General features: G+C 43.3%; 1 protein-coding gene across 1 annotated transcript in view; it reads right to left on the reverse strand.

Annotated features, from left to right (window-relative positions):
* The window catches only part of RASGEF1B (RasGEF domain family member 1B), a 652436-nt gene extending 630335 nt beyond the window's left edge, over window positions 1–22101 (reverse strand). Inside the window, exon 1 of the mRNA XM_070791655.1 lies at window positions 21982–22101. Within this exon, the coding sequence (XP_070647756.1) occupies window positions 21982–22050 (69 nt within the window). The 5' untranslated portion in view covers window positions 22051–22101. The remainder of the gene's footprint in view (window positions 1–21981) is intronic.
* Between the last annotated feature and the right edge of the window lie 3346 nt (window positions 22102–25447).

Here is a 25447-nt window from a genome sequence, read left to right on the forward strand (position 1 = left end):
CATTGCAAGCTGACCAGTTAAAGTCAAATCCATGTATTCTGCTTAATGGAAACTAAATTTGACACCTTTCCACAATCGGGAGCACTATGAACCATGTCAGAGTCACAAGACATGGTTCAAGACCCAGCTTTGCCAAGTACTTGCTAAGCAGCTGACCTTGGGCAACTCACCTAACTCTCTTGACAATTCAGATTCCTCACCCGCAAGCTGAGAAGTTGAGATGCCATGCATTCAACTTCCCACTCTCTCTCTCTAAATGCTCCACTGTTAAGATTCTGGCATTTACTGAAGTTCTAGAAATACATCATTCTACCCAAACAACATTCCACGTAACCACAATCACAACCAACACAAGCCACATCTTTACACATCATTCTTGTGATTTCCCACTTTGACTTGAATAGGTAGCAAGGTACACAGCATTTTTATGAACTGGCAGAATTTTTTACAAGCCAGTAATTCAGATGGCCACTTTGATCTTTCAAGAGGATGTTGCTAATGTTCCTCTATCATTCAGGGTCCTCATAGGAAACAGATGGCACACTCAAATTGGGTAATTTGAGAGAAGTTCAGTAAAATTTTACAAAGATGCAAGAAAGGTATAAGAAAAAACACAAGGCATGGTACAATGTCTTGGGACTAGTAACATCCCCAAGCATGGCAACTCACTCCAGTATTCTTACCTGGATAATCCCCATGGACAGAGGCGCCTGGCGGGCTATAATCCATGGGGTCACAAAAGAGTTGGACACAACTGAGCAACTAAACACAGCACAGCACCCCACTTAAAGTAGCAAGAAAAGGGGAGAGTTGCAGGAAGCTAGAGACAGACAGGCTATGTGGAGAGAACCATCTTACAGGAGCTGTGATCTTAGGTAGCAGGAGCCAACCAGCTCAAGGTAACCTAGAAAACTGTGAGTCAGGATAATAAACATCTTGCCCTCACAATCTCCCCTCCCTCCAATCTCTAGCTAATGCTCTCCACTGGCTAAAGCCAATAATTAGATGCTGAGGCCAAGAGAATTCTGTAGATGTATTTCATACAGGTTGATTTCCAGGAGTCCAGGGTGGGGAAAGATCAAGAAATAAAGGTGCAAAGGGAAACAGATCTAATACCATCCTCTTTCCTCTAAGTAGGCTAGATTCTCATGAAGTTACACTAGTCCCATCTTTGCCTGAAGCTTCTTACATGGTATCATGAGTACAAACCACTGTCTAGTGAGTTCACGTAATGTGCTGGATCCCTTCCAAATCCTGACAGTGTATTTAATGTTCAGGCAATCTTTATTCTAACACCAAGAGCCTATTAGAACTCTCTAACGTACTCATCTGGGGTAATTTTAGATCTCAACAGGTTTTCACAAAGAATGTAAGCAAACCAATTGCTTAAACTGGAAGAAACATCGATGTTAGTAAAGATTGATTTTCTATATTTCCCCTCTCTAATTAGTTGTTCTGGACATCAATGAGTTGCACAAAAAGAGCCACAACGATTTCTCTGATGAAGTAGTTCCAGCAAATTAGAAAGGCTGGAACACGGCATTATTAACTCTTTGATGGGGTAGGAAAAGCCATGCTGAGCTGTAGACAATATTGAAATGTTCCAGGAGATAGCAGAATAAAAGTGGATAACAGGAGGAGGGACTTCAAAGGGAGGAGTTAATTTAAACCTCTGGTCTAGAAAAGACAAAGAGCATATTCATCAGTGTAGAAAGAAAAATATTACTAATTGGATACTTTGATACCATGTGCTGGGGCCTATACTGAGTGTTTCCATGTCATAACTCATAAAATCTACCAGGAAGATGAGTGAGATTTTTTAAGAACATTATACATATGAGGAAAGTAATATGCTGAATGTACTGCAAAATAAATTAGAAAATCCAATAAAGAGGCTTGGTTTTAAAAAGGTTTTATGTCTGATGTGACCTCAGACATAATCCCAACTTTTACCATTTTAAATCATTTCTGGTGTCTTGGCAAGTTGTAAAACACAAATGATAATTTATTTTGCCTATTTATCATATCAATCTAGAAAATCAGATTCTCTTCTGAAATCAACTCCTTCTTTTGGAAAAGATTTTAAATCATTGCCGCAGCACTTGGAAGCATTCTTGGGAAAGAACCTGTGAAATCTTGTCCCTAGAATAGGCATGGTGATTTCCTACCAGACCTCAGCTCAGAACTGTCCCCTGTTTTTGCACTTAGAGATCAAATCTCTTCAAGTAAACTTGAGGAAGAGCTTATGCGTTATTCCTTTTGTAATTCTTACAGCACCAAGCACATGAATAGGGCATATAATTGGGATTAAATTAATACTTGTTCAATGAGTAATCAGCATAGCACAGTATGTGATGGGCAAGAGACTTCAGAAAGAAAAGTAAACATTAGTTTATTTACCCAGAAAAAAATTTTTAAAAACCAATCTTTTATCACCATTAGAGTACGGCATCTAATACAGTTTTTATATACCAGGAAAAAGTATATACAGAAGGTGCCTTCTCTCAGGCATTTCTCATTCCCATCGCATGTCCATTCAATGTCCACCTCACTTTCAAAAAATTAACAGGAGAAGAACTAGGCTAAAATGTAAATCAAGCCCAACCATGAGGTGGAAATATTTTTAAAATAAGCAGCAGAAGAAAGGTAACACCTAACATTAATATGCACCAGACACAGTGCTTAACACTTTATACCTATTTTCTTATTTAATCCTCATGATAATCACCATCCTCAGTTTACAGATAAAGAGACCCTGAAGCTTAGAGAAGTTAACTTGCCTATGTTCACACAGTAATAAGTGATGAGTGACAGAGTAGAGATTTGGCTTAAACTCTAGAAGATAATCATTAAAGAGCAGACTTTGGTACCAATAAAGATACAGGGAGTGGGAAGGGTCATGCCTTTGCCTTGGTGATGGAGTCATTATAGGGAAAACTAACATATCTGAGACTTGGTTGCTTCCTAACACTAGGGGGGGTTGCGGGGAGCATCACAGTTAACACCCACCTTTCCCTGGTAAGAGTGGGGGACTTGGGAACGAAGAGAACTATCATATCTGAAACTCAGTTGTCTCCTTATACTGGTGGCAGGGGAGGGGAGGCATCACACTTAACACTCAGCTTGCCCTGGGAAGAGCAGGGGAACTTGAGAACACAAGCCAAAGTCTCAGCTCTCCTCCTGGCTGTGGTTATCTCGGGATGTCTGCTTTATCTCGATGAATCTCAGCTTCTGAATCTTTCAATTAGCACACATGCCGTACCTTAGGAAGAGTTTGTCTCAAGACAAAAATTGATTGGTTCTCAACAAGCCTTGGCTTAGGAGCTCTTCATTCAGTGATACAGGGAACTCGAAGAGATGGGGCTGATGGGGCTGGTTAGAGATGGCAGGTGGAATTTATGCTAATTTTGTGGGACAAAGAAGGGCTTGGAAAAGATTTTAGAAACAGATCATCAAAGATGGTCCCCTCGCTTTATCCCAGGGATGTAAGGATTCTTCAACATTCACAAATCAATCAATGTGATACACCACATTAACAAATTGAAAGATAAAAACCATATGATTATCTCAACAGATGCAGAGAAAGCCTTTGACAAAATTCAACATCCATTTATGATAAAAAACCCTCCAGAAAGCAGGTATAGAAGGAACATACCTCAACATAATAAAAGCCATATATGATAAACCCACAGCAAACATTATCTTCAATGGTGAAAAATTGAAAGCATTTCCTCTAAAGTCAAGAACAAGACAAGGGTAACTACTCTCACCACTACTATTCAACATAGTTTTGGAAGTTTTAGCCACAGCAATCAGAGAAGAAAAAGAAATAAAAGGAATCCAGACTGGAAAACAAGAAGTAAAACTCTCACTGTTTGCAGATGACATGATCCTCTACATAGAAAACCCTAAAGACTCCACCAGAAAATCACTAGAGCTAATTAATGAATATAGTAAAGTTTCAGGATATAAAATTAACACACAGAAATCCCTTGCATTCCTATACACTAACAATGAGAGAACAGAAAGAAAAATTAAGGAAACAATTCCATTCACCATTGCAATGAAAAGAATAAAACACTTAGGAATAAATCTACCTAAAGAAACAAAAGACCTATATATAGAAAACTATAAAACACTGGTGAAAGAAATCAAAGATGACACAAATAGATGGAAAAATATACCATGTTCATGGATCAGAAGAATCAATATAGTGAAAATGAGTAAACTACCCAAAGCAATCTATAGATTCAACGCAATCCCTATCAAACTACCAACGGTATTTTTCACAGAGCTAGAACAAATAATTTCACAATTTGTATGGAAATACAAAAAAAACTCAAATAGCCAAAGTAATCTTGAGAAAGAAGAATGGAACTGGAGGAATCAACCTGCCTGACTTCAGGCTATACTACAAAGCTACAGTCATCAAGACAGTATGGTATTGGCACAAAGACAGAAACATAGATCAATGGAACAAAATAGAAAGCCGAGAGATAAATCCACAGACCTATGGACACCTTATGTTTGACAAAGGAGGCAAGAATATACAATGGAGAAAAGACAATCTCTTTAACAAGTGGTGCTGGGAAAACTGGTCAACCACTTGTAAAAGAATGAAACTAGAACACTTTCTAACACCATACATAAAAATAAAATGGATTAAATATCTAAATATAAGACCAGAAACTATAAACCCCCTAGAGGAAAACATAGGCAAAACACTCTCTGACATAAATCACAGCAGGATCCTCTATAACCCACCTCCCAGAGTAATGGAAATAAAAGTAAAAATAAACAAATGGGACCTAATTAAACGTAAAAGCTTCTGCACAACAAAGGGAACTATAAGCAAGGTGAAAAGACAGCCTTCAGAATGGGAGAAAATAGCAGCACATGAAGCAACTGACAAAGAATTAATCTCAAAAATACACAAGCAGCTCCTGCAGCTCAATTCCAGAAAAATAAACAACCCAATCAAAAAATGGGCCAAAGAACTAAACAGACATTTCTCCAAAGAAAACATATAGATGGCTAACAAACACATGAAAAGATGCTCAACATCATTCATTATCAGAGAAATGCAAATCAAAACCACAATGAGGTACCATCTCACACCAGTCAGAATGACTGCTATCAAAAAGTCTACAAACAATAAATGCTGGAGAGGGTGCAGAGAAAAGGGAACCCTCTGAAACTGTTGGTGGCAATGCAAACTAGTACAGCCACTATGGAGAACAGTGTGGAGATTCCTTAAAAAACTGGAAATAGAACTGCCATACAAGCCAGAAATCCCACTGCTGGGCATACACACTAAGGAAACCAGAACTGAAAGAGACACATGTACCCCAATGTTCATCTCAGCACTGTTTACAACAGCCAGGACATGGAAGCAACCTAGATGTCCATCAGCAGACAAATGGATAAGAAAGCTGTGGAACATATACACAATGGAATATTACTCAGCTATTAAGAAGAATGCATTTGAATCAGTTCTAATGAGGTGGATGAAACTGGAGCCTATTATACAGAGTGAAGTAAGTCAGAAAGAAAAACACCAATACAGTATATTAACACATATACATGGAATTTAGAAAGATGGTAATTGATGACCCTATATGTGAGATAGCAAAAGAGACACAGATGTAAAGAACAGACTTTTGGATTCGGTGGGAGAAGGCGAGGGTGGGATGATTTGAGAGAATAGCATTGAAACGTATATTATCATATGTGAAATAGATCGCCAGTCCAGGTTCAATGCATGAGACAGGGTGCTTAGGGCTGGTGCAAGGGTATGACCCTGAGGGATGGGATGGAGAGGGAGGTGGGAGGGGGGTTCAGGATGGGGAACAGATGTACACCCATGGCTGATTCATGTCAATGTATGGCAAAAAACACTATAATATTGTAAAGTAATTAGCCTCCAAGTAAAATAAATAAATTTAAAAAAAAAAAAAAAGATGGTCTCCTCTGTTACCATGTCCATCTGCAAGGCCAGAAAATGGGAAATTTTTCATTTAAATTTTTCATGTAAATAATAATAATATTTTACAGTATTTAGGTATATCTTGAAATATTCCAGACTGCGTTAGTCACTCAGTCATTGTGTTCAACTCTTTGAAACACCATGGACTGTAGCCCATCAGGCTTCTCTGTCCATGGAATTTTCCAGGCAAGAATATTGGAGTGGGGCTGCCATTTCCTCCTCCAAGGCATCTTCCCAACTGAGGGATCAAACCTGGGTCTCCTGCATCTCCTGCAGTGTAGGTGAATTCTTTATCACTAAGCCACCTGGGAAGCCAATTTTTTTGCACTACTTTATGAGTTTCAAAGACTTTCATATTAATGATTTCAATTGATGGTGTTTCTCTAGTGCTATCTTCTTAACTCTATTGAGGAAGACAAACACAGAAAAAAAATGAGAAATTATTATCTGCAAGGCTGTTGGACAATTTTAAACCCAAGCTGTTTTCCAAAGGTTAATATTTCTCAATTCCTTCTTCCTTCATTTTTCCATCTGTAAATAGAGTAAAAGAACCCCCTACTGTTTCTCCATTTCTAATAAGATTATGTATATGAGGTGTTCTGGTGAATTCTAAACACGACAAAGAACTGTTATTATTATCTATGATCCATCAACTCTGTTAAGTGAGGGCATACTTCTTAGTCATGCTAACCGGCAGCAATTCCAAATCAAAGAAAGAACTCACAGTAAGCCAAAAGACATCTATTTATCCAAGAAGTATTCATGCAAAAGGGAAGTCCACACAATGAGCAGAGAGAGGGTGCTGCATCAGCTAGGAACCCCAGAGGATCCACCCAGCTGCCTGGATGTCCAAACCCGGCACTGAGCAAATGGACTCCTAAAAATCACAGTAGGCATCGGGGTATTCACTCAGCCATCTGACTCACTCACAGCATCTGGGCACAAGAAAAGTCTATTTCCCAAATCCCTCTTCTCTACCCCCATCTTCCCCAGCCACACGTACAAACAATCTGGACAGTCCATAAGGCAGAGGATAATTTTAGGGGCTTCCCCAGGGCCTGGCTGGATGCTTTCCAATCATTTCTTTCTGGCCTATGAAATCAGATGCACTATTTCTTTATATATGAGAAAAAATGCAATCAGTTTCTATTTGCAGAGTGAGATGAGAAAAAAAATGAAAATTGCACACAGTGATGCCACAGATTCTTAGAAACGGCCTCCCTAAGCTAGAGGAGAGGAAGGAGGCAAAAGAGAAACTCTGAAGGAAAGTCAGTTCCATCTGCTAATGCTTGAGAAGTGTACCATGAGCTTGGCCTCACCTGCATAAACACATCTGAGGTTTTAGAGCAAAGCTGGTAAATAAAATCAGTGAGATTTCTGGATTTATTTTAACCACTGGTCATGGTGTGGTTCAATCATCATGACCACTCCAGGAGCAAATCAAGGTGTGTCTGTGTGTTTTCTATGTGTGGCTCTGTTATGTGAGCCTGACCTCTCCCACACCACCCGCTTTTTCAAATAGACACACAATACATGTTAACACATGAAATTTGGTTAAAATAAACATCAAGAATAAGCTTGTTAGGCTAAAAAAGAAAATATTGCCTTGGGGGTTAGATGTCACAAAAGGCCTACCGTGGTTCAAGACTGGAATAGGAAAGAAGGAAATTGACTAGATAATACCAGCCAGTTTTAAGTACCCAAATGTGGTTACAGATGAAGTCTTCGTATCATTCACACCCAAATTTTGCTAGCCACATAACCCTACCCACACACTGAGGATTTCAGGTTCTCTCCCAAGGATCTGTTCCTCCTTTGTTATTAGTAGGTGTTCTCTGGGGGAGATTACATCCTATAAACTCTCGAACCAGTCCAGGCAGCCACTGGACCTTGCTGGCTCCAGGCTGCCTGCATGTCTGGACCGCTCCTGCTGGAAACTACTCACTGCCCCCTTGCCAGACCCACAGTGCTCCCCCTGCATTGAACAGGCTCCCCTGTCTGAGCTCTACTCTCTGAAATGGCCCCACAGCAAGGTTATTTGCGTCATCATATGTCAAGCTCTTTTTTGCTGGCACAAGGTAGCTAGATTCAGGGGACAAAAAGAGTTGGAACCACTGTCTGTCTCTTCCATCTACGGTCCTATATCCTCACACCCTATTTCTGAGTCTGCTCCAGCAGTCCCACCTTGCAGTTTTCCTTCTTTCACTGATATCTGCATTCCTCCTCCCACGCGGATAGAATTTCATTCATAAATCTAGTTCAAGTTTACTTCTCAAAAAGTGCATTCTTCCTCAAATTTGACTCAGTTGAACTGAGATGGACAAACTTAGAGCCAGTCATACAAAGTAAAGTAAGTCAGAAAGAGAAAAGCAAACAGTGTATATTAACCCACACGTGTGGAATCTAGAAAACCTATGATGATGAACCTATTTGCAGGGCAGGAATAGAGATGCTAATGTAACAAATGAACTTGTGGACATAGTGGAGGAAGGTGAGGGTGGGACAAATTGAAAGAGTAGCTGAAATACATACACCGCCATGTACAAAACAGAGGGCTAGTGGGAACCTGCTCTACAGCACAGGGAGTTCAGCTCAGTGCTCTGTGATGACCTAGAGGGGTGGGGTGGGAGGGTGGGAGGATCTAGAGTGAGGGTATATATGTATACGTATAGCTGATTTACTTTGCTGTACTGCAGAAACTAAAACAAGAGTTCAGTTCAGTTGTGTCTGACTCTTTGTGACCCCATGGAGACTGCAGCATGCCAGGCCTCCCTGTCCATCACCAACTCCCGGAGTTTACCCAAACTCATGTCCATTGAGTCGGTGATGCCATCCAACCATCTCATCCTCTGTCGTCCCCTTCTCCTCCCGCCTTCAATCTTTCCCAGCATCAGGGTCTTTTCCAATGAGTCAGTTCTTCGCATCAGGTGGCCAAAATATCGGAGTTTCAGCTTCAGCATCAGTCCAATATTGTAAAGCAATTATCCTCCAATATTTTTTTAAAGTGCATTATTCCTGAAGTAAATCTCTGCATACAGAGATTCCAGGGGTTATTACGCAAGCATTAAAGCTCTAGTTGTAAATTATGACTGCTTCATATTCTTTCTCTACCTTCAAACAGAAACATTTCTATTCTTTGTCATTCATACCATCCCCAACAGTCCACTTGTCAGCAGGTTCCTACATGCCCAGGACACCAAGTAGTTACCTTATATTTCCATCCTCTTTGTTACAGTACCAGTGATGGCAATTCATGTTTGTAGAATGCTTGATATTTTATAAAGGATTTTCACATTTATTACACCAGAGCCTCACATCATTTCTGTGAATAATGCAAATCGAATATTGATACCTGCATTTCAGAGCTATGAAAACTGACACTCAGAGGGGTAAGAAGATTTTCCCCAACTGCATTCAGCCAGTGTGGAGACAAGCCAGGTTCAGAATTCAGATCTTAAGACTCTGGGTGCAGGTTCTTTGCAATTCATAAGGCTACTACTCTTTAGTTTTCAGCCCCATGTGCCTCTCTGTAGGTACCCCCACTTCTCTTTCAACCAAATTCAAATAATCTCCATGAAAGTAAATTCCCATGCTTTCAGATCATCCAACAGAGTTTTCCAGGGAAGCAGGGCATCATTACTCCCTCCGTCTCACTGGAAATATGATAAGCAAGGCTACTGAGTAAGTGTCCTTTGGAATAAATTAACTTTGGAATAATCCAACCTGACTTTAAGCCAGAATTCTCCACTAACAGCATGGAACACAAAAGTCTGATGAATAAAACCTTGACTTATGGCATGGATTTGCTTCACTTGACCTATTTTGAAGATACATGTTTTGCAAACCAACTGAAAAACAAAAAATACCCTGTGTTTAATTATATTGCAATCTATGGTTGAATTTCATTTAAATGACATTTATAATTGGTACATTTTTCAAGAACTGCTTCTGTCACAGTTGTATATAAAAGTATATTATCACCATTTGTACAACAGCAGCCTAAGTTAGAATTAACACACATCCCATAGATTGAGGACAAGTCACTAAAGGACAATGGCTGTCACATTTCCATTAACTACAATTAAATGTATCCAGAAATAAACTGGTACCCAGATTTTGATAAAGCAGCATAATGTTTTCAAAATTGAACAGCACTGATTGAGCACCTATGTTGCACTCAGCACTATGGAGAATTCATACAAGTATACCAGCTGAGCTATTTAAAATCCTAAAAGATGAGGCTGTTAAAGTGCTGGACTCAATATGCCAGAAAATTTGGAAAACTTAGCAGTGCTCACAGGACTAGAAAAGATCAGTTTTCATTCCAATCCCAAAGAATGGCAGTGCCAAAGAATGTTCAAACTACCATGCAAGTGTATTCATTTCTCATGCTAGTAAGGCCTTGCTCAAAATCCTTCAAGCTAGGCTTCAACAGTTTGTGAACTGGAAAATTTCAGTTGTACAATCTGGATTTAGAAAAGGCAGAGGAACCAGAGATCAAATTGCTAACATCCATTGGATTATAGAGAACATAAGAGAATTCCAGGAAAACACCCACTTCTGCTTCATTGACTACACTGAATCCTTTAACTATGTGAATCACAACAAACTGTGGAAAAATTTTACAGAGATGGGAATATCAGACCACCTTACCTGCCTCCTGAGAAACCTGTATGAAGGACAAGAGGCAACAGTCAGAACTACACATGGAACAATTGACTGGTTCAAAATTGGGAAAGGAGTACATCAAGGCTGTATATTGTCACCCTGCTTATTTAACTTATATGCAAAGTGCACCATGAGAAACACTGGGCTAGATGAAGCACAAGCTGGAATCAAGATTGCCGGGAGAAATATCAATAACTTCAGATATGCAGATGACACCACCCTTATGGCAGAAAGTGAAGAACTAAAGAGCCTCTTGATGAACATGAAAAAGGAGAGTGAAAAAGCTGGCTTAAACTCAACATTCAGAAAACTAAGATCATGGCATCCTTTCCCCATCACTTCATGGCAAATAGAAGGGGAAAAGTGGAAGCAGTGACAGATTTTCTTTTTTGGGGTTCCAAAATCACTGCTGACAATGCCTGCAGCCATGAAATTAAAAGACAATTGCTCCTTGGAAGGAAAGCAATGACAAACCTAGACAGCATATTAAAAGGCAAAGACATCACTTTGCCAACAAAGGTCCGTCTAGTCAAAGCTATGGTTTTTCCAGTAGTCATGAATAGATGTAAGAGTTGGACTATAAAGAAGACTGATGCCGAAGAACCGATGCTTTTGAATTGTGGTGCTGCAGAAGACTCTTGAGAGTCCCTTGGATGGCAAGGAGATCCAACCTGTCCATCCTAAAAGAAATCAACACTGAACATTCATTAGTAGAACTGATGCTACTGGTAGCTGAAACTCCAATATTCTGGCCACCTGATGTGAAGAGCCGACTCATTGGAAAAGACCCTGATGCTGGGAAAGATTGAAGGTAGAAGGAGAAGGGGACAAGAGAGGATGAGACAGTTGAATGACATCACCAACTCCATGGACATGAGTTTGAGAAAACTCTGGGAGATAGTGAAGGACAGGGAAGCCTGGCATACTGCAGTCCATGGGGTTACAAAAACTCAGACACAACTTAGCAACTGAACAACAGCAACAACAATAAGATATTATTTGTAAGATTAGTCAAAGAAGAGGGAATCCTCAGGGTATGGAGATCAAAGTGAAAATACATGTTATAGGTTTTTCCTATGGTCATGTATGGATGTGAGAGTTGGACTGTGAAGAAGGCTGAGCGCCGAAGAATTGATGCTTTTGAACTGTGGTGTTGGAGAAGACTCTTGAGAGTCCCTTGGACTGCAAGGAGATCCAACCAGTCCATTCTGAAGGAGATCAGCCCTGGGATTTCTTTGGAAGGAATGATGCTGAAGCTGAAACTCCAGTACTTTGGCCACCTCACACGAAGAGTTGACTCATTGGAAAAGACTCTGATGCTGGGAGGGATTGGGGGCAAGAGGAGAAGGGGACGACAGGGCATGAGATGGCTGGATGGCATCACTGACTCAATGCACGTAAGTCTGAGTGAACTCCGGGAGTTGGTGATGGACAGGGAGGCCTGGTGTGCTGCGATTCATGGGGTCGCAAAGAGTTGGACACGACTGAGTGACTGATCCAATCTGATCTGATTACCAGATACTATGCTAAGTATTTTATTTGACTTATTTAATTCTCATAATAGTGCAATAAGATAGCCACTATTATTATTTTAATTTTACAGGAAATAAATGTGAGATACAAGGAAGTAATTTACTTAATTAAGGTCATATACACAATATTACTCAGTCATAAAAAAGAATGAAAATGTCACTTACAACAAAATAGCTGGACCTAGAGATAATCATACTAAGTGAAGTAGGTCAGACAAAGACAAATATCATAAGATACTGCATATATGTGGAACCTAAAATAATGATACAAATGAATTAATTTACAAAATCGAAATAGATTCACAGACATAGAAAACAAACGTATGGTTACCAAAGGGGAAAGGAGTAGAGGGATATATTAGGAGTTTGGGATTAAAATATTAGACTGTTGCTGTTGTTCTTTAGTCTCAAAGTCATGTCCAACTCTTTGGGACCCCACGAACTGTAGCCTGCCAGGCTCCTCTAGCCATGGGAATTCCCAGGCAAGAATATTGTAGTGGGTTGCCATTTCCTACTCCAGGGGATCTTCCTGACCCCAGGGATTGAACCCGCGTCTCCTGCACATCTCTTGCATTGCAGGCAGACTCTTTACTGCTGAGCCACTGGGGAAAGCCCAAAATACAGACTACTGTATATAAAATAGGCAGCCACCAAGGACCAATGGTACAGCATTAGAAATGATACTCAGTATCATGTAATAACCTGCAATGGAAAAGAATCTTAAAAATTGTGTGTGTGTGTGTGTGTGTATATATATATATATATATATATATATATATATATATAACTGAATCACCTTGCTGTACACCTGAAACTACCACAACATTGTAAATCAGCTATATTTCAATTTAAAAAAATCTTTTTAAGGTCACACCGTTAAGTAAGGGAGCCAGGATTGGAAGCCAAGTGTTTGATTTATGAGCACATGTACTCTTAACCTCTTTGCTTTATTTGGGTAAGCCTTCATAAACAACTGGGTCTTTATTATGGCTCTGAAGATCAGATAGTGTTTAGGTAGGAAGAATGGGAAGAATGAGGATAGGTCATCATATTGCAGGATAGACAAAGAGCATAAACAAATACGCAGGGCAAGGATTTATATCTAACACGTGAAGATCCCTGAAGGAAATCAATGACAAACACTAAAGTTGGGTATGCAGAGTGAGACACTTAACTGAATACCTTACAAATAACCTAGGTGGAATTTAAAGACTTGACCCTTTGGGAATAGAAAGTCGTATAGACTCGTCTGTAGGAAAGTGATAATGAAAAGGCACTGTGGTGTCCCAGTAGCATATTCAGGAAAAGTGGAGAGGAGGGAGACATCAGGGGGGCAAGTCAATTTTAGTAGCTTATCAGGAAATCCCCTGCAGACCCCACTAGTCCTCGGTCATAGCATATACTCAATAAATATTTGTCAGATCAGTAGATGATGACTAGATGCGATAAAAAGAATGGTACAAATCCAAGACAAAATCTGCAAGAATCACTGACAGTGTTCATGAAGAAGGAAGACAAGAGAGTAAGCAAAGTTGGCACCAAAGTGCTATTCTAGGAGAAAAGAAGACACGGGGAGCTTCAGGCTGATGATGGTGTTGGAAAGGAAAAGTGGGTTTCAGGTGGGGAGCAGAGAGAATGATGATTTTGGCTTGAAAATGTAAACTTTGAAAGGGACATTAGAATACTGTTAATATATTATACATACTTGGAGAAATAGGCCTAGAGTACATTTAAGACTCTCAAAGAGTGGGAAGCACAGTCCTTATTCATCACAAATTTCAAATTAAAGTTGTGTTTTTATTTACTGGCCACTTCAATAGGCAAATCTAAGTAGGCAGAACTTTCCTAATATAAACATCCCATTAGATCTATTGTATCTTTTCAAAGATTCACAAAGTAAGAAATTCATAATATACAAGAACATCACTACGAATTGAAAAGACCTAAGCAAAAAGAAAAAAAAATCAAAGAGTTAAGCTCCCATCCATGCTCCCCATGACACGCAGCTAGCACTGGCGATTTGACAGATGTGAAACACTAGCGTTTCCTTATCAAAATACAAAAAAAGGGGGGAAAATCATGTAACGGTTTCTCAGCAAGAAGCCATTAGACAGATGTAATCATAATGGGACCACATATTCCTATAACTGAACCGCGAGCATTTAGGACCACATGCGGAGTTTAAAAGCAGCCAACACAAAAGGTAAGCAGAGTTGCCCGTGTGTATACAATGGCTCAGATGTGGTAGAGCCATCCAATTGGCCCTCAAACCAACTGAATGGGGAATTTACAAGACAAACTCAGTATCCATTAGCTTAAAATTCAAATGGCCCTCATAGAAAGCCCAGCTGTGGCAATGGGAGCTATTATTCTCAAAGTAAACTTCTCCTTTATGATCATCTACCAACATCCAATCACTAAAGCAATGGCCACACTCGTCCAAGTTATTTGCTTTCAAAACAGCCAGACCACATGGTTCTTCTTTAGATGCTTGCAGCGGTCAGAAGGACCAAGCGGATGAGAGTACGCAAGATTCATTTAAGCAGACAAAGGAGCTCACTGTAGTAGATGAAATCAAGATCTTCCCCAGGCAAATTAGAAAGGGAAAAAACACTGCTTCAAAGTACAACTTTCTTCAAGGGAGAAGGGATGGAGTCAATTAAAATATATAGCCAGAAAGATCCATTAAATGTAGCCTGGGGAGGCCATCCAACCAGGGGAGCGCATTTGTTACTAGTGGATGCAAAAAGAGAAATAAATGGAAATTTGAGTACAGTGTTCAAGATTAAAAACTGTGTCATAAAATATTATCAGGTAACATGTCAAACCTTTTACCCAATTTAGAGGCAGGATAGTCATCAAAAGTCATTTGGTAAGTTAGTTGTTTGAAACTCTGAAAATATCCACCCCCCCAAAAAAAATAGTGTTATGCATGGTGAATGGCTTCCCAAGACAGGCCACAAAAATCTAATGTATAGTATAATAAGGTGTAAGTAGAGTACTGGGATAATGAAGTAATACAAACTGTTCTGTAAAAATAGAATCTTGCCATCCTACATAGCAGTGATTTTCAAATTATGAGTCACAAATCATGAAATCGATTCAATGAGTCCTTCCCAGTTTAATGCTTAATAGAACGCAATAAATGGAAAGGAAAGGAAAGAACAAAATTGCAAAGATCAAGTACATCCCAGCTGTAAGGAGAAGTATTATTCTTGAAACTTAACTTCAGCGTTACAGATATAAATAGCTATGTGCCTTAAGGACTGTTCTGTAAATATATATTTCTGACAGTGACTCACAGTCAAAACAGTTTGAATGTCTCTTAGCAAGGCTTCCAGAGGGCATCCAGCACAAAGCTGGCATCTCACAACATTTGGTAAATGAATGAATGAGTGACTGAACTGGTGAACACATGAAGAATGAACATACAGCATGCCAGGAATACACCACTCTCAGTCACAGCTCTGGCACTTGCAGTGGAAAGCCCGCTCACTCCAGCACTGCCATACTAGTGAGGCGGTGGGGACAGGCAGCTGCCCGGCTAGAATTCCCTACAGTGATACTGTGGGCCTGGGACAGGATCTCTGACACAGAAGGGGCTTTAAAGAGGGAAGGATGGGGAAAAGCTTCCCATGTTTGAGTGGGACTGGACTCTAGGAGCTGGGTTTTGAGGGGAGGAGGAAGAAGGGAAGCAAAGGTTGCCAGATTTAGCAAATAAAAATACAGGATGCTGGTTAAATTTGAATTTCAGATAAACAAATAATTTAACAGCAAAGAAAACCATGAATCTTCAAGGTTGAAAGCATCAGACATTTATCTGATGCAAAGCTAGGTGCAAAATTCTCTATTAGGTCTTGTGGAAGGAAAAAGGACTCAGTTGTAAAAGCTCACGAGGTCAGAGACACACAGACTAGAATCTCAGTAACAACCATGTACTGAGCACTAGTCTAAGTACTGGGTTGGCCAAAAAAGTTCATTTGGGTTTTCCATACCATCTAATGGAAAAACCCAAACAAAATTTTTTGTCAACGCAACACTTTTCCAGGCACTAACTCATTTGACCTTCACCACCCTGCAATCAGCAGTGCTATTACTCCCACTGAAGCTAGAAATGTGAAATGCAGAGGAGTTACAAGAGAAATTTGTTCAAAGTCTCATAGAGGAACAAACATAAATAACAAATTCAGTGGGCCCATGAAGAGGGCTGGATGTTGTCCAGCAAGTGGATCTGGAGATGAGATTTGAGCTAAAATTTGAAGAAAGGGGAAATACCAATAAGAAAATGTTAGTGGGAGAATATTCCAGGCAGAGGAAGACCTTGGAGGTGAGAGGATATGGTTAAGAAACAGGAAGAGACTAAAAAGTCTCAAGAACACTGGAAAGATAACAGGAAGAAGATAAGACTGAATACGAAAATTAGGTAGGAACACACTGTTGAGGGGAACTACATATCCTGCTGAATCTGCATGCAGAGGTGAATCACCAAAAACTGGGGGTATATAAATGAGAACTGTGCTCAGTTGGGCTATTAAGGAAAATGACTTTGGCAACAGTGCAAGAGACCAAGTGGATAAGACAGAGATCAGAGGCCAGGAAAAGATTCGGGTAACTCAGTGCAGCTGGCTGGCAAAGCATGTGGAATCAGAATCCAGCATTTACCTCCCAGGTTAGACCTGGAGTGGGTAAGTGACCTTGGACAATCCGTGTAATGACTCTGAGCCTTGGCTTCCTCACTTCTGAAACAGGGAAGACAGCATCAATTCTCTCCTAATGTTACATGGGAATAAGACAGGACGACATACAGGAAACACCCCACAAATGGAGGCTATTTGTAAAGGGTCACAGACCTGGAACTTGAATCTTTCCTTTAACAATTCCTCTGAGTTTAATCAACCTTGGATTGACCATTTCCAGAAGTAAGGTACTCACGCCATCCCAACGGTAATACAGTGAGAGAAAGAATAGGAGAGAATGGGATTTGCCTTTCCTACTTCCAAGAGTATATTTAGAAATGAAGCTGATGTAGAAAACAAAAAGTAAAGCAAAGCAAAAAACTAAATACCAAGTAACTATAGTCGAGGGAGGGAGGTGAATCTTGAGATCCTCACTCTAACACACATTAATAGAATGATCTTAAGCAAATAAACTCTCTAAAACTCAATTTTTCCTGTCTGTAAAACATGGTTGTTAACACCAAAATTAAGAAGCCATTGAGAGGACAGCTGATATCATGTATATTATACCCTTAGAACAATGCCTGGCCCAGCGTAGGCAATAAATGATAGTTATTTTGTGTTGTGCATAAATTTAAATGAAACTAGTTACGGTTGTGTACAGATGTGAGAGTTGGACCATAAAGAAGGCTGAGAATTGTGGTACTGGAGAATACTCTTGAGGGTCCCTTGGACTGCAAGAAGATCCAACCAGTCAATCCTAAAGAAAACCAACCCTAAATATTCACTGCAAGGACTGATGCTAAAGCTGAAACTCCAATACTCTGGTCACCTGATGCCAAGAGCCAACTCATTGGAAAGACCCTGATGCTGGGAAAGATTGAGGGCAGGAGGAGAAGGCAGCGACAGAGGATGAGATGGTTGGATGGCATCACCAACTCAATGGACAGGAGTTTGAGCAAACTCCGGGAGACGGTGAAGGACAGGGAAGCCTGGCGTGTTGCAGTCCATGGGGTCACAACAAGCTGGACACAACAGCGACTGAACAACAACAGTTGCAGTTAGGCAGTACTACTGGGGGAGACAGAAAACAGAACGTGGAAATAAGTAGAATGCACCGTGGTGGGGAACTGACAGCCCTCTTCTGTAGAGCCAGATGTGTTCTGCCCAATGGATGTGGCCTCTGAAAGGTACCCCCCGAGGTTACACGATGGAGGATGGCAGGATGAAAGATGCAGCTCTGCAGACTGAAGATAGAGGGCTCTGGGGGGAGAAAAGGCAACCGCCTCTGTCTACATGATTCTCCTGCCACTTCCTGTCCTGGAGCCAGACCTCATCACTGACCAGCCCTGAGGCACAAAGAAAGCAAATCAATACTGTGGGTGGAGGTAGGGACAGGTTCTTACTATGTTAGAGCTTAAAGGGGAAGAAACTGATGCCAGGACCCGACATCCAGCCATCCAAGCACACAGGAAACAGAGAAGTAGAGCCTGTTGGGTCTGAAACCACGTACCCGTGTGCTTAGATATCAGAACGTTCAGGAAACCCACTCTTTTTGCAGGACCTCTGCCTTCATGTACTGCAAACTGCATTCCAAACACCTAGCCCAATGCTCACTGTGCCACTGTGGCTGGAGTGAACTTATGGTCCTTTGCTTTATTTTTCCCTTGAAATTTTAAAGCCGTTTCTCAAAGACTTGGCTTGTTAACTTAAATACTAAGAAAAATATGAAACAAAAAGATCACAAAGACATTCTGTTTCAAACATACACCATCTGTCCTTAGCCTCTGAAGATGATGCAGCCAGACACGCACTGGCTTTGTTTTTCAACCACAGTGACTTCTGGCTCCCGTGTCCTCCGCAGCCTGGCGCCTGTTCTCCCTGGTCAGATAACGGCAAGCACACAAGAGGTCCTGTCGGGACTCAGTGCTCTTTCAGGTAGAATCTCTTCTGCATAAACCTATTTGGCCTGTGTAGGAAGCAACTAGGGCTTCTCTTGTGGCTCAGATGGTAAAGAATCCACTTGCAATGTGGGAGACCTGGGTTCAATCCCTGGGTCAGGAAGATCCCCTGGAGAAGGGAATGGCAACCCACTCTAGTATTCTTGCCTGGAGAATCCATGGACAGAGGAGCCTGGAGAGCTACAGTCTATGGGGGCTCAAAGAGTCAGACACAATTGAGCGACTAACACACACACACACATACACACATACACACACACACAGGAAGCAACTACATTCCTGGTCAGCTCCAAACCAAAATGAAACCAAAGGCCATGCATCATGTAAACACTCATCTCTGCTCTTGATTTCCTTGAAACTGAAGGTACCCTCCACAGTCAGGAAGAGAGCGTGTGGTGGAAATGAAAAGCTGCCTAAAATGTTCTCAGATCCTAGCATTCCTTCCCCTTTTAGAAAAGGAATATTTAGAAAGATTTAAGAATCTCTTTCTTACAACACTTCTCTCCCTCCCAGACGTCGAGAGCTCTCAACAACTGCCTCTTGGTTTATGACTGAGCGCGTTGAAGGGGTTGCTGCCTGAGAAGAAAGCATCCTTGAAACACATTCCTGACTCAGTTATTCATCTGTCTGAGGGCACAGATTTTCCCCCACAGGGAGGAAACGGATGATCACTTAACTGCTCCAGCAGCACTGATTAAAAGTGACACCTGGGTGAAGTGTTTGGGGTTGATTCAGCCAACACTGCATCCATCGGTTGTAGAAAGGAGAGAGCAGATGCCACCGCAGCTCCTGCCTCTGGGTGCTTAAAAATAACCCAGAGCAAGACACAAGGAGACGCCAAGGACTGAAGGAATTCCCTCTCCGTAGAGCTCTTCAAAGACCAAACAGCCTCTTAACTGTCTAAATAGGTCTCTGGGGGCTTCCCTGGTTGCTCAGTGGCAAAGAATCTACCTTCCAAGGCAGGAGACACAGGTTTGATCCCCGATCCAGGAAGATCCCACGTGTCATGGAGCAACCAAGCCTACACGCCACAACTATTGATCCTGTGCTCTTGAGCCCAGGACCCGCAACTACTGGGCCCACGTGCTGCAACTACTGAAGCCCGCGCACCTAGAGCCTGTGCTCTGCAACAAGAGACGCCGCCGCAGTGAGAAGCCCGCGCACCACAGCTACAGAGTGGCCCCCATTCACCGCAGCTAGAGAAAAAGCCGAAACAGCAACGAAGACCTAGCACAGCCAAAAATAAGTAAATAAAAGTATTGAAAATAAATGTATAGGTCTCTGACTAGTTTCTGAGGCCCCCTCCTCCCAGCCATGATTGAGAGGCAATTATTTTAAGAAATTAAGGTGGGGCATCTATTGGCTTGAAGATAAAACAGGCAGGCATATACCATTAAAAGGCAGCATGTACAACTGAAATTGCTTGGCATGGGTTCTGGTAACTTCAGAACAAAAATCCGAACACAAGTGAAGAGAAAGCCAAAGAGAAAAGTCATTTTCAAGAAGTACCTCGGGTGTCCACAACAACCCTCAAATGATGCCTAACCTTTAGGTCGTGCTAATATGCTAAGTTGCTTCAGTCATATCCGATTCTTTGTGACCTCACAGACTATAGCCCGCCAGGCTCCTCTGTCCGTGGGATTCTCTAGGCAAGAATACTGGAGTGAGCTGCTATTTTCTCCTCCAGGGGATCTTCCTGACCCAGGAAGTGAACCCACATCTCTTACATCTCCTGCATTGGCAGGCAGGTTCTTTCCCACTAGTGCCACCTGGAAAGCCCTTACAGAGAAGCAAATGGGCAGAGATGCTGCGTGTCAAAGGAGACAGTTCATGTTAGCTGCAGACCTGGAAAACTTGACTTTTCCAGCCTCTTCATTATATCTTAGATTTCAGGTTACCATGTACCCAGGCATTTCAGTCTGGTTTCTCCCTGTCTGCTCTTATTTTCTCAGCTCCTCTCCAACAACTACTGTCGGGATCTCCCTGCTTCAAGATGGTTTTATCACGCAGCAGAGATTCTGGGTTGAACAGTCTGAGCTCCAAAAATACAGGGATGGGACCACAGGGCCTCAGAAGGTAAGAAGACCTATAGCTGTCAACGGCAGTCAGGGAGGAGACTCAAAAGTCGGAATCCTGAAGAGGTGGCTTATTGAAGGATGAGTTCCTGCATCCTGAGAAGAGAGACCAAATTCAGCTTCTCTCTGGCCAGTCAGGAAACTGAGGACTGAGGGCGGAGGCACTCCAGAGGCAGCCTGAGGCTGGCAGGGGCCTAGGACCACACAGGCACGCACAGCAGTGCAGGCTAACCTGGCCACCGCCACTATCCTCTGGTCCAGGCCTAGCAGTCAGGCAGTCAGCAGGTGGAGTAGACAGAGCCAATGGACACACAGGGTTCTAGAGGTGGGGTTGGGGGAGCTGTGACACTGTCCCTACTGAGTGGCCCCCATGGGTTTCCTACAAAACAGTCGGTGCCAGCCTTCGCCCCAGGCGGAGAAGCCCGCCACCCTCTTTTTACACGCCGGCTTGCAGATGATGCTCACCGCAGCATCGCTGCCGCCTCAGACAGGTGGGAGCAATTAGATGTACCTGCCTTCAGCACTGCGATTCGTACACCTAATGTGGCAAATCCCATTTTTAACCCTTCTCATCCCCAAGGGATCTTACTCCCGAAAGAAGAAAGGAGTTAACTTCAATGGAGTTGGCGCTGTGCGGGAGGCTGGGGGAGGGGAGCGGAGGAGGGCGGCAAGGTGGAAACCTTCCGACCCAAAGATTGCACGTCCTGGTTTGTTTGGGGTTGGGGTTTTTTCAGATGAAAAGGAAAAAGCCAGAAACAAAGTAGGCAGCAGAGAGGGACTGCAGGGTACCCGCTCATTTTCAGACGTTCCTGGCCTTTTAGTGAAAGAGCAACTCGCAAAACTCGATTAACAGAAAACGTGTTTGCCTACTAGGGAAGGAAAACAAAATTTTCACCGAGATTCAGAGGAGCTGGATTTCAGGCTCCCTGGGCTCCGGTTTCCCCCCGACCCCCACCCCCGGCCATCCTCGCGCCCCACCCCAGACCTGCAGGTGGAAACCAACAAGAGAGACGGTCCAGGGCCCTGGCCAGGGGTCGCCGCCCGCGCCGACGGCCGCGCCGCGGGGACACGCCCTCCACCTACCTCAAACATGGGAGAGGCGCCCTTGCTCGGCAACGTGCAGCCCAGGAGCTTGGCGAGAAACTTTGCCATATGAGGCAGGGGCTCTCCCGAGGCGCCGGATCCGTCCTTCGGCTGCGCGGGGGCCCGAGCGCCCGGGTCTCGCCCGCAGCCGGCCGGCCAGCGCGGCCCGGGGCTGGGGGCGGCCCGCGGCGGGGCCGGGCCCAGGGGGAGCGCGCCTGCCGCCCGGCCGCCACCGCCGCCCGGCGTGCGGGGTGCGAGTGCGCGCGGCCGGGTCCGCCCGGGAGCCGGGCGCCGCCGTCTGCGCTAGCCTTTCCCGCTGAATGTCACTCTCGCCCGAGTACCGGGAAGGGCCCCGCCGAGGGCGGGGCGGGAGGGCCAACGCGCCGCAGGACTGGCGCCGCGCGCGGGCAAGGGCACTGGCGGGCAGAGCGCCGAGGCGCGGGCACCGGAGGCCCGGCCCCGGGCGCCGCCGCTCCAGCCACACCGCTTCGGCCGCGGCCCAGGCCTGAGGCTCGGCCGGAGAGCGGGAGGCGAGGCCAGGGAGGGTGGGCGGACGGGGCCGGCCGGGGTGACCCACTTCTCCGGTTTCCCCTCTCCGCGCCGAGGGAGGTGGGAAAGGCTGCCTCCGGCCGCGGCTGACCCGCCGGGTGACGGCTGCCAGGCGCGCGCTGCCCGCAGGGGCTCCCTCGGCGGCCGGCGCCGGCCCCACCCTCCCTCGGGGAAGGGAAAAGGCTCCCGAAGCCTGGGAGGGGGACTCCCGCTCACATTCTCCCTGTAACCCCTCATCATGCATGGGACAGGCACTGTCCCAGAAGGGGAAAGGTGACTTTGCAGGTACAGGACACAGATAGGGAGCTATCTGGGCACAAATATGCTCCATAATCACAACCTTGGCTGGGGTGGGGGTGGGGCGGGAGACGGATGGACATGGCCAGGAGGTTGATGCACACAGGTATGGTCCTGTTTTCTTTCCAAACCTGTGAGGCTTGTCTTCTAATAAGGGAGATAATTTTAGGACACGGGAACCTACCTTACATATTTATTTTGCAGCCAGAAAAGACCCTGATGCTGGGAAAGACTGAAGGCAGAAGGAGACGAGGGCAACAGAGATGAGATGGTTGGATGGCATCACAGATTCAATGAACATGAACTTGGACAAACTGGGAGGTGGTGAGGGACAGGAAAGCCTGGCGAGCTCCAGTCCATGGGATCGCAAAGGGTCCGACAGGACTTGCTAACTGAACAACAACACAGCTATACATTTGGAACTTGAAGTGTGTACATGAGAATAATTCGGAGAGCTTGTTTAAAACCAGAAGTACTGGGCTCCAACCTCCAGTGTTTCGCATTCAGAGGGTTTGGGGCAACCTCAGGATCCACTTTTTTATTAAGCATCCAGGAGATTCTGCTCCAAGTGGTAGGTACCCAGGCTGGACTTGGAGAAACACTGCCCTACCTTGTCAAACCCAGAGGTCAGCACATACAAGAACATAGCATCCCACTGGTAATAGAGAGAGGTTTGTTGCATCACCTAGTTAGTTTTAAATGCAAGGAAACAGAACTAGCAGAGCCTGTGTTACTTCATCAAATCACATTGTCTTAGGAGCACCCTACAAATGCTTGTTGGACACCATGAGTAGAAGATGGGTGGTTGGATGGATGGTGATGAATAGCTGGGTCCATTTCCTGATTCTCATTCCAGAATTCTGCCTGGTACAATAAACTCACTGTAAATTTAGGGAATAGAATATGAAGGGAATGTGTAAATTACTTTGAATATATCAGCTCAGTGCTTCTCAAACTTTTTTCATTCAAGTTTTTTTTGCAGTAAAGAGATCATCAAAAATAAAGTTTCTTTGACATCTCTGGTTTTGTCTTTTGTATTCTAGCTATAAATATTCAGGTTTGGACTTCCCTAGTGGTCCAGTGGTTAAGAATCCACCTGCCAATGCAGAAGACACGGGTTCAATCCCTGCTGTGGGAAGAGTACACATGCCACAGGGCAACTAAGCCCGTGCCCCACAAGGACCACTAGGTGCCCACGAGCTGCAACCACTGAGCCCACACACAACTACTGAACCCCGTGTGCCCCACAGCAAGAGAAGCCACCAAAATGAGAAGCCCACGAACCACAGCTGCTCACTGCAACTGGAGAAAGCCAGTGTGCGGCAACAAAGACCCAGTGCAACCAAAAAAAATAATTATTTCTTAAAACAAATAGATTGACAGACTCTAATTCCCTGCAGCTATAGGTCTGTAGTCCCTGTTTCCTTGTTAGTTGTCAGCAGAGTGCCCACCCTCCGCTCAGAGAGGTTGCCCAGATTCCTTCTCGTGACCTCTTCCATCTCTAAACAACAATCGTCTTGAGTCCTTCTCATGCTTCATATCTCTCTAACTTCTTTTTCTGCAAACAGCCAGAGAAGACTTTTCACTTCAAAGAGGCTCAGGGATTACACAATTATGATATCCAGGCCCACCTAGATCATCTTTCTGTCCTAAGGTCAACTGATTAGTCAACGTAATCACATCTTCAAAGTCCCACATAATGTAACATAATCACAGAAGGAAAACCAGGGGTGAGAGCCATAGAGCTATTTGGAATCCAGCTTACCATGTGATTATTCTGAGGAATAAGTACACGTTTGCATTTTAAACACTGAGAACAGTGTCTTATTTTGTGATATGTAAAATAACTCAATAGAGGTTAACTGTTATTTTTTTTTCTGCTCATAGCACTTCATGTGATTGTCGTTACAACTCTGTATTACTTTAAAGGTAAGAATCAAGAATTAAAAAGACTGGCCAACACCATACAGCAGGTTCGTGGCAGAGACAGGAATTAAACCTTGTTCAACTGCCAGGCAGGTCTGTGTTTTTGCTATTACATGATACTACATGACAGAAAGTTGGCAAAGAGCAAGTAATGTTCATTTGGGGAGTAGAACTTAAGAAAAAATATGAAATTTAAGGATTAGAAAGAATATTTATAGAGAGTCACTTGCCATATATGAGTAATTTATGGTTTAGGAACAAGGAAGGTTATATTAAATACTAACTGAAATAAGAAAACCTTTAACTGAACCAGCGATTTTTAGTGAATAGAGGCATTTTCTTTTTTATTATTTTTAATTGAAGGATAATTGCTTTACAATGCTGTCTTGGTTTTCACCATACATCAACATGAACAAGCCATAGGGATACATAAGTCCCTTCCCTCATGAACTTCCCTCCCACTTCCCACCCCAACCCCCGCCTCTAGGCTGTTACAAAGCACCATGCTGAGCTCCCTTCACCACACAGCAACTTCCCATTAGCTATCTATTTTACACATGGTAATGTATATATTTCAATGCACTCCCTTCTCCAGGGGATCTTCCTGACCCAGGGATCAAACCCCGGTCTCCTACACTGCAGACAGATTCTTTACCATCTGAGCCCCCTCCCCTTTTTAATGTATATATTTCAA

The sequence above is a fragment of the Bos indicus genome, chromosome 6 (assembly GCF_029378745.1).
Source record: "Bos indicus isolate NIAB-ARS_2022 breed Sahiwal x Tharparkar chromosome 6, NIAB-ARS_B.indTharparkar_mat_pri_1.0, whole genome shotgun sequence".
NCBI classification, from domain to species: domain Eukaryota; kingdom Metazoa; phylum Chordata; class Mammalia; order Artiodactyla; family Bovidae; genus Bos; species Bos indicus.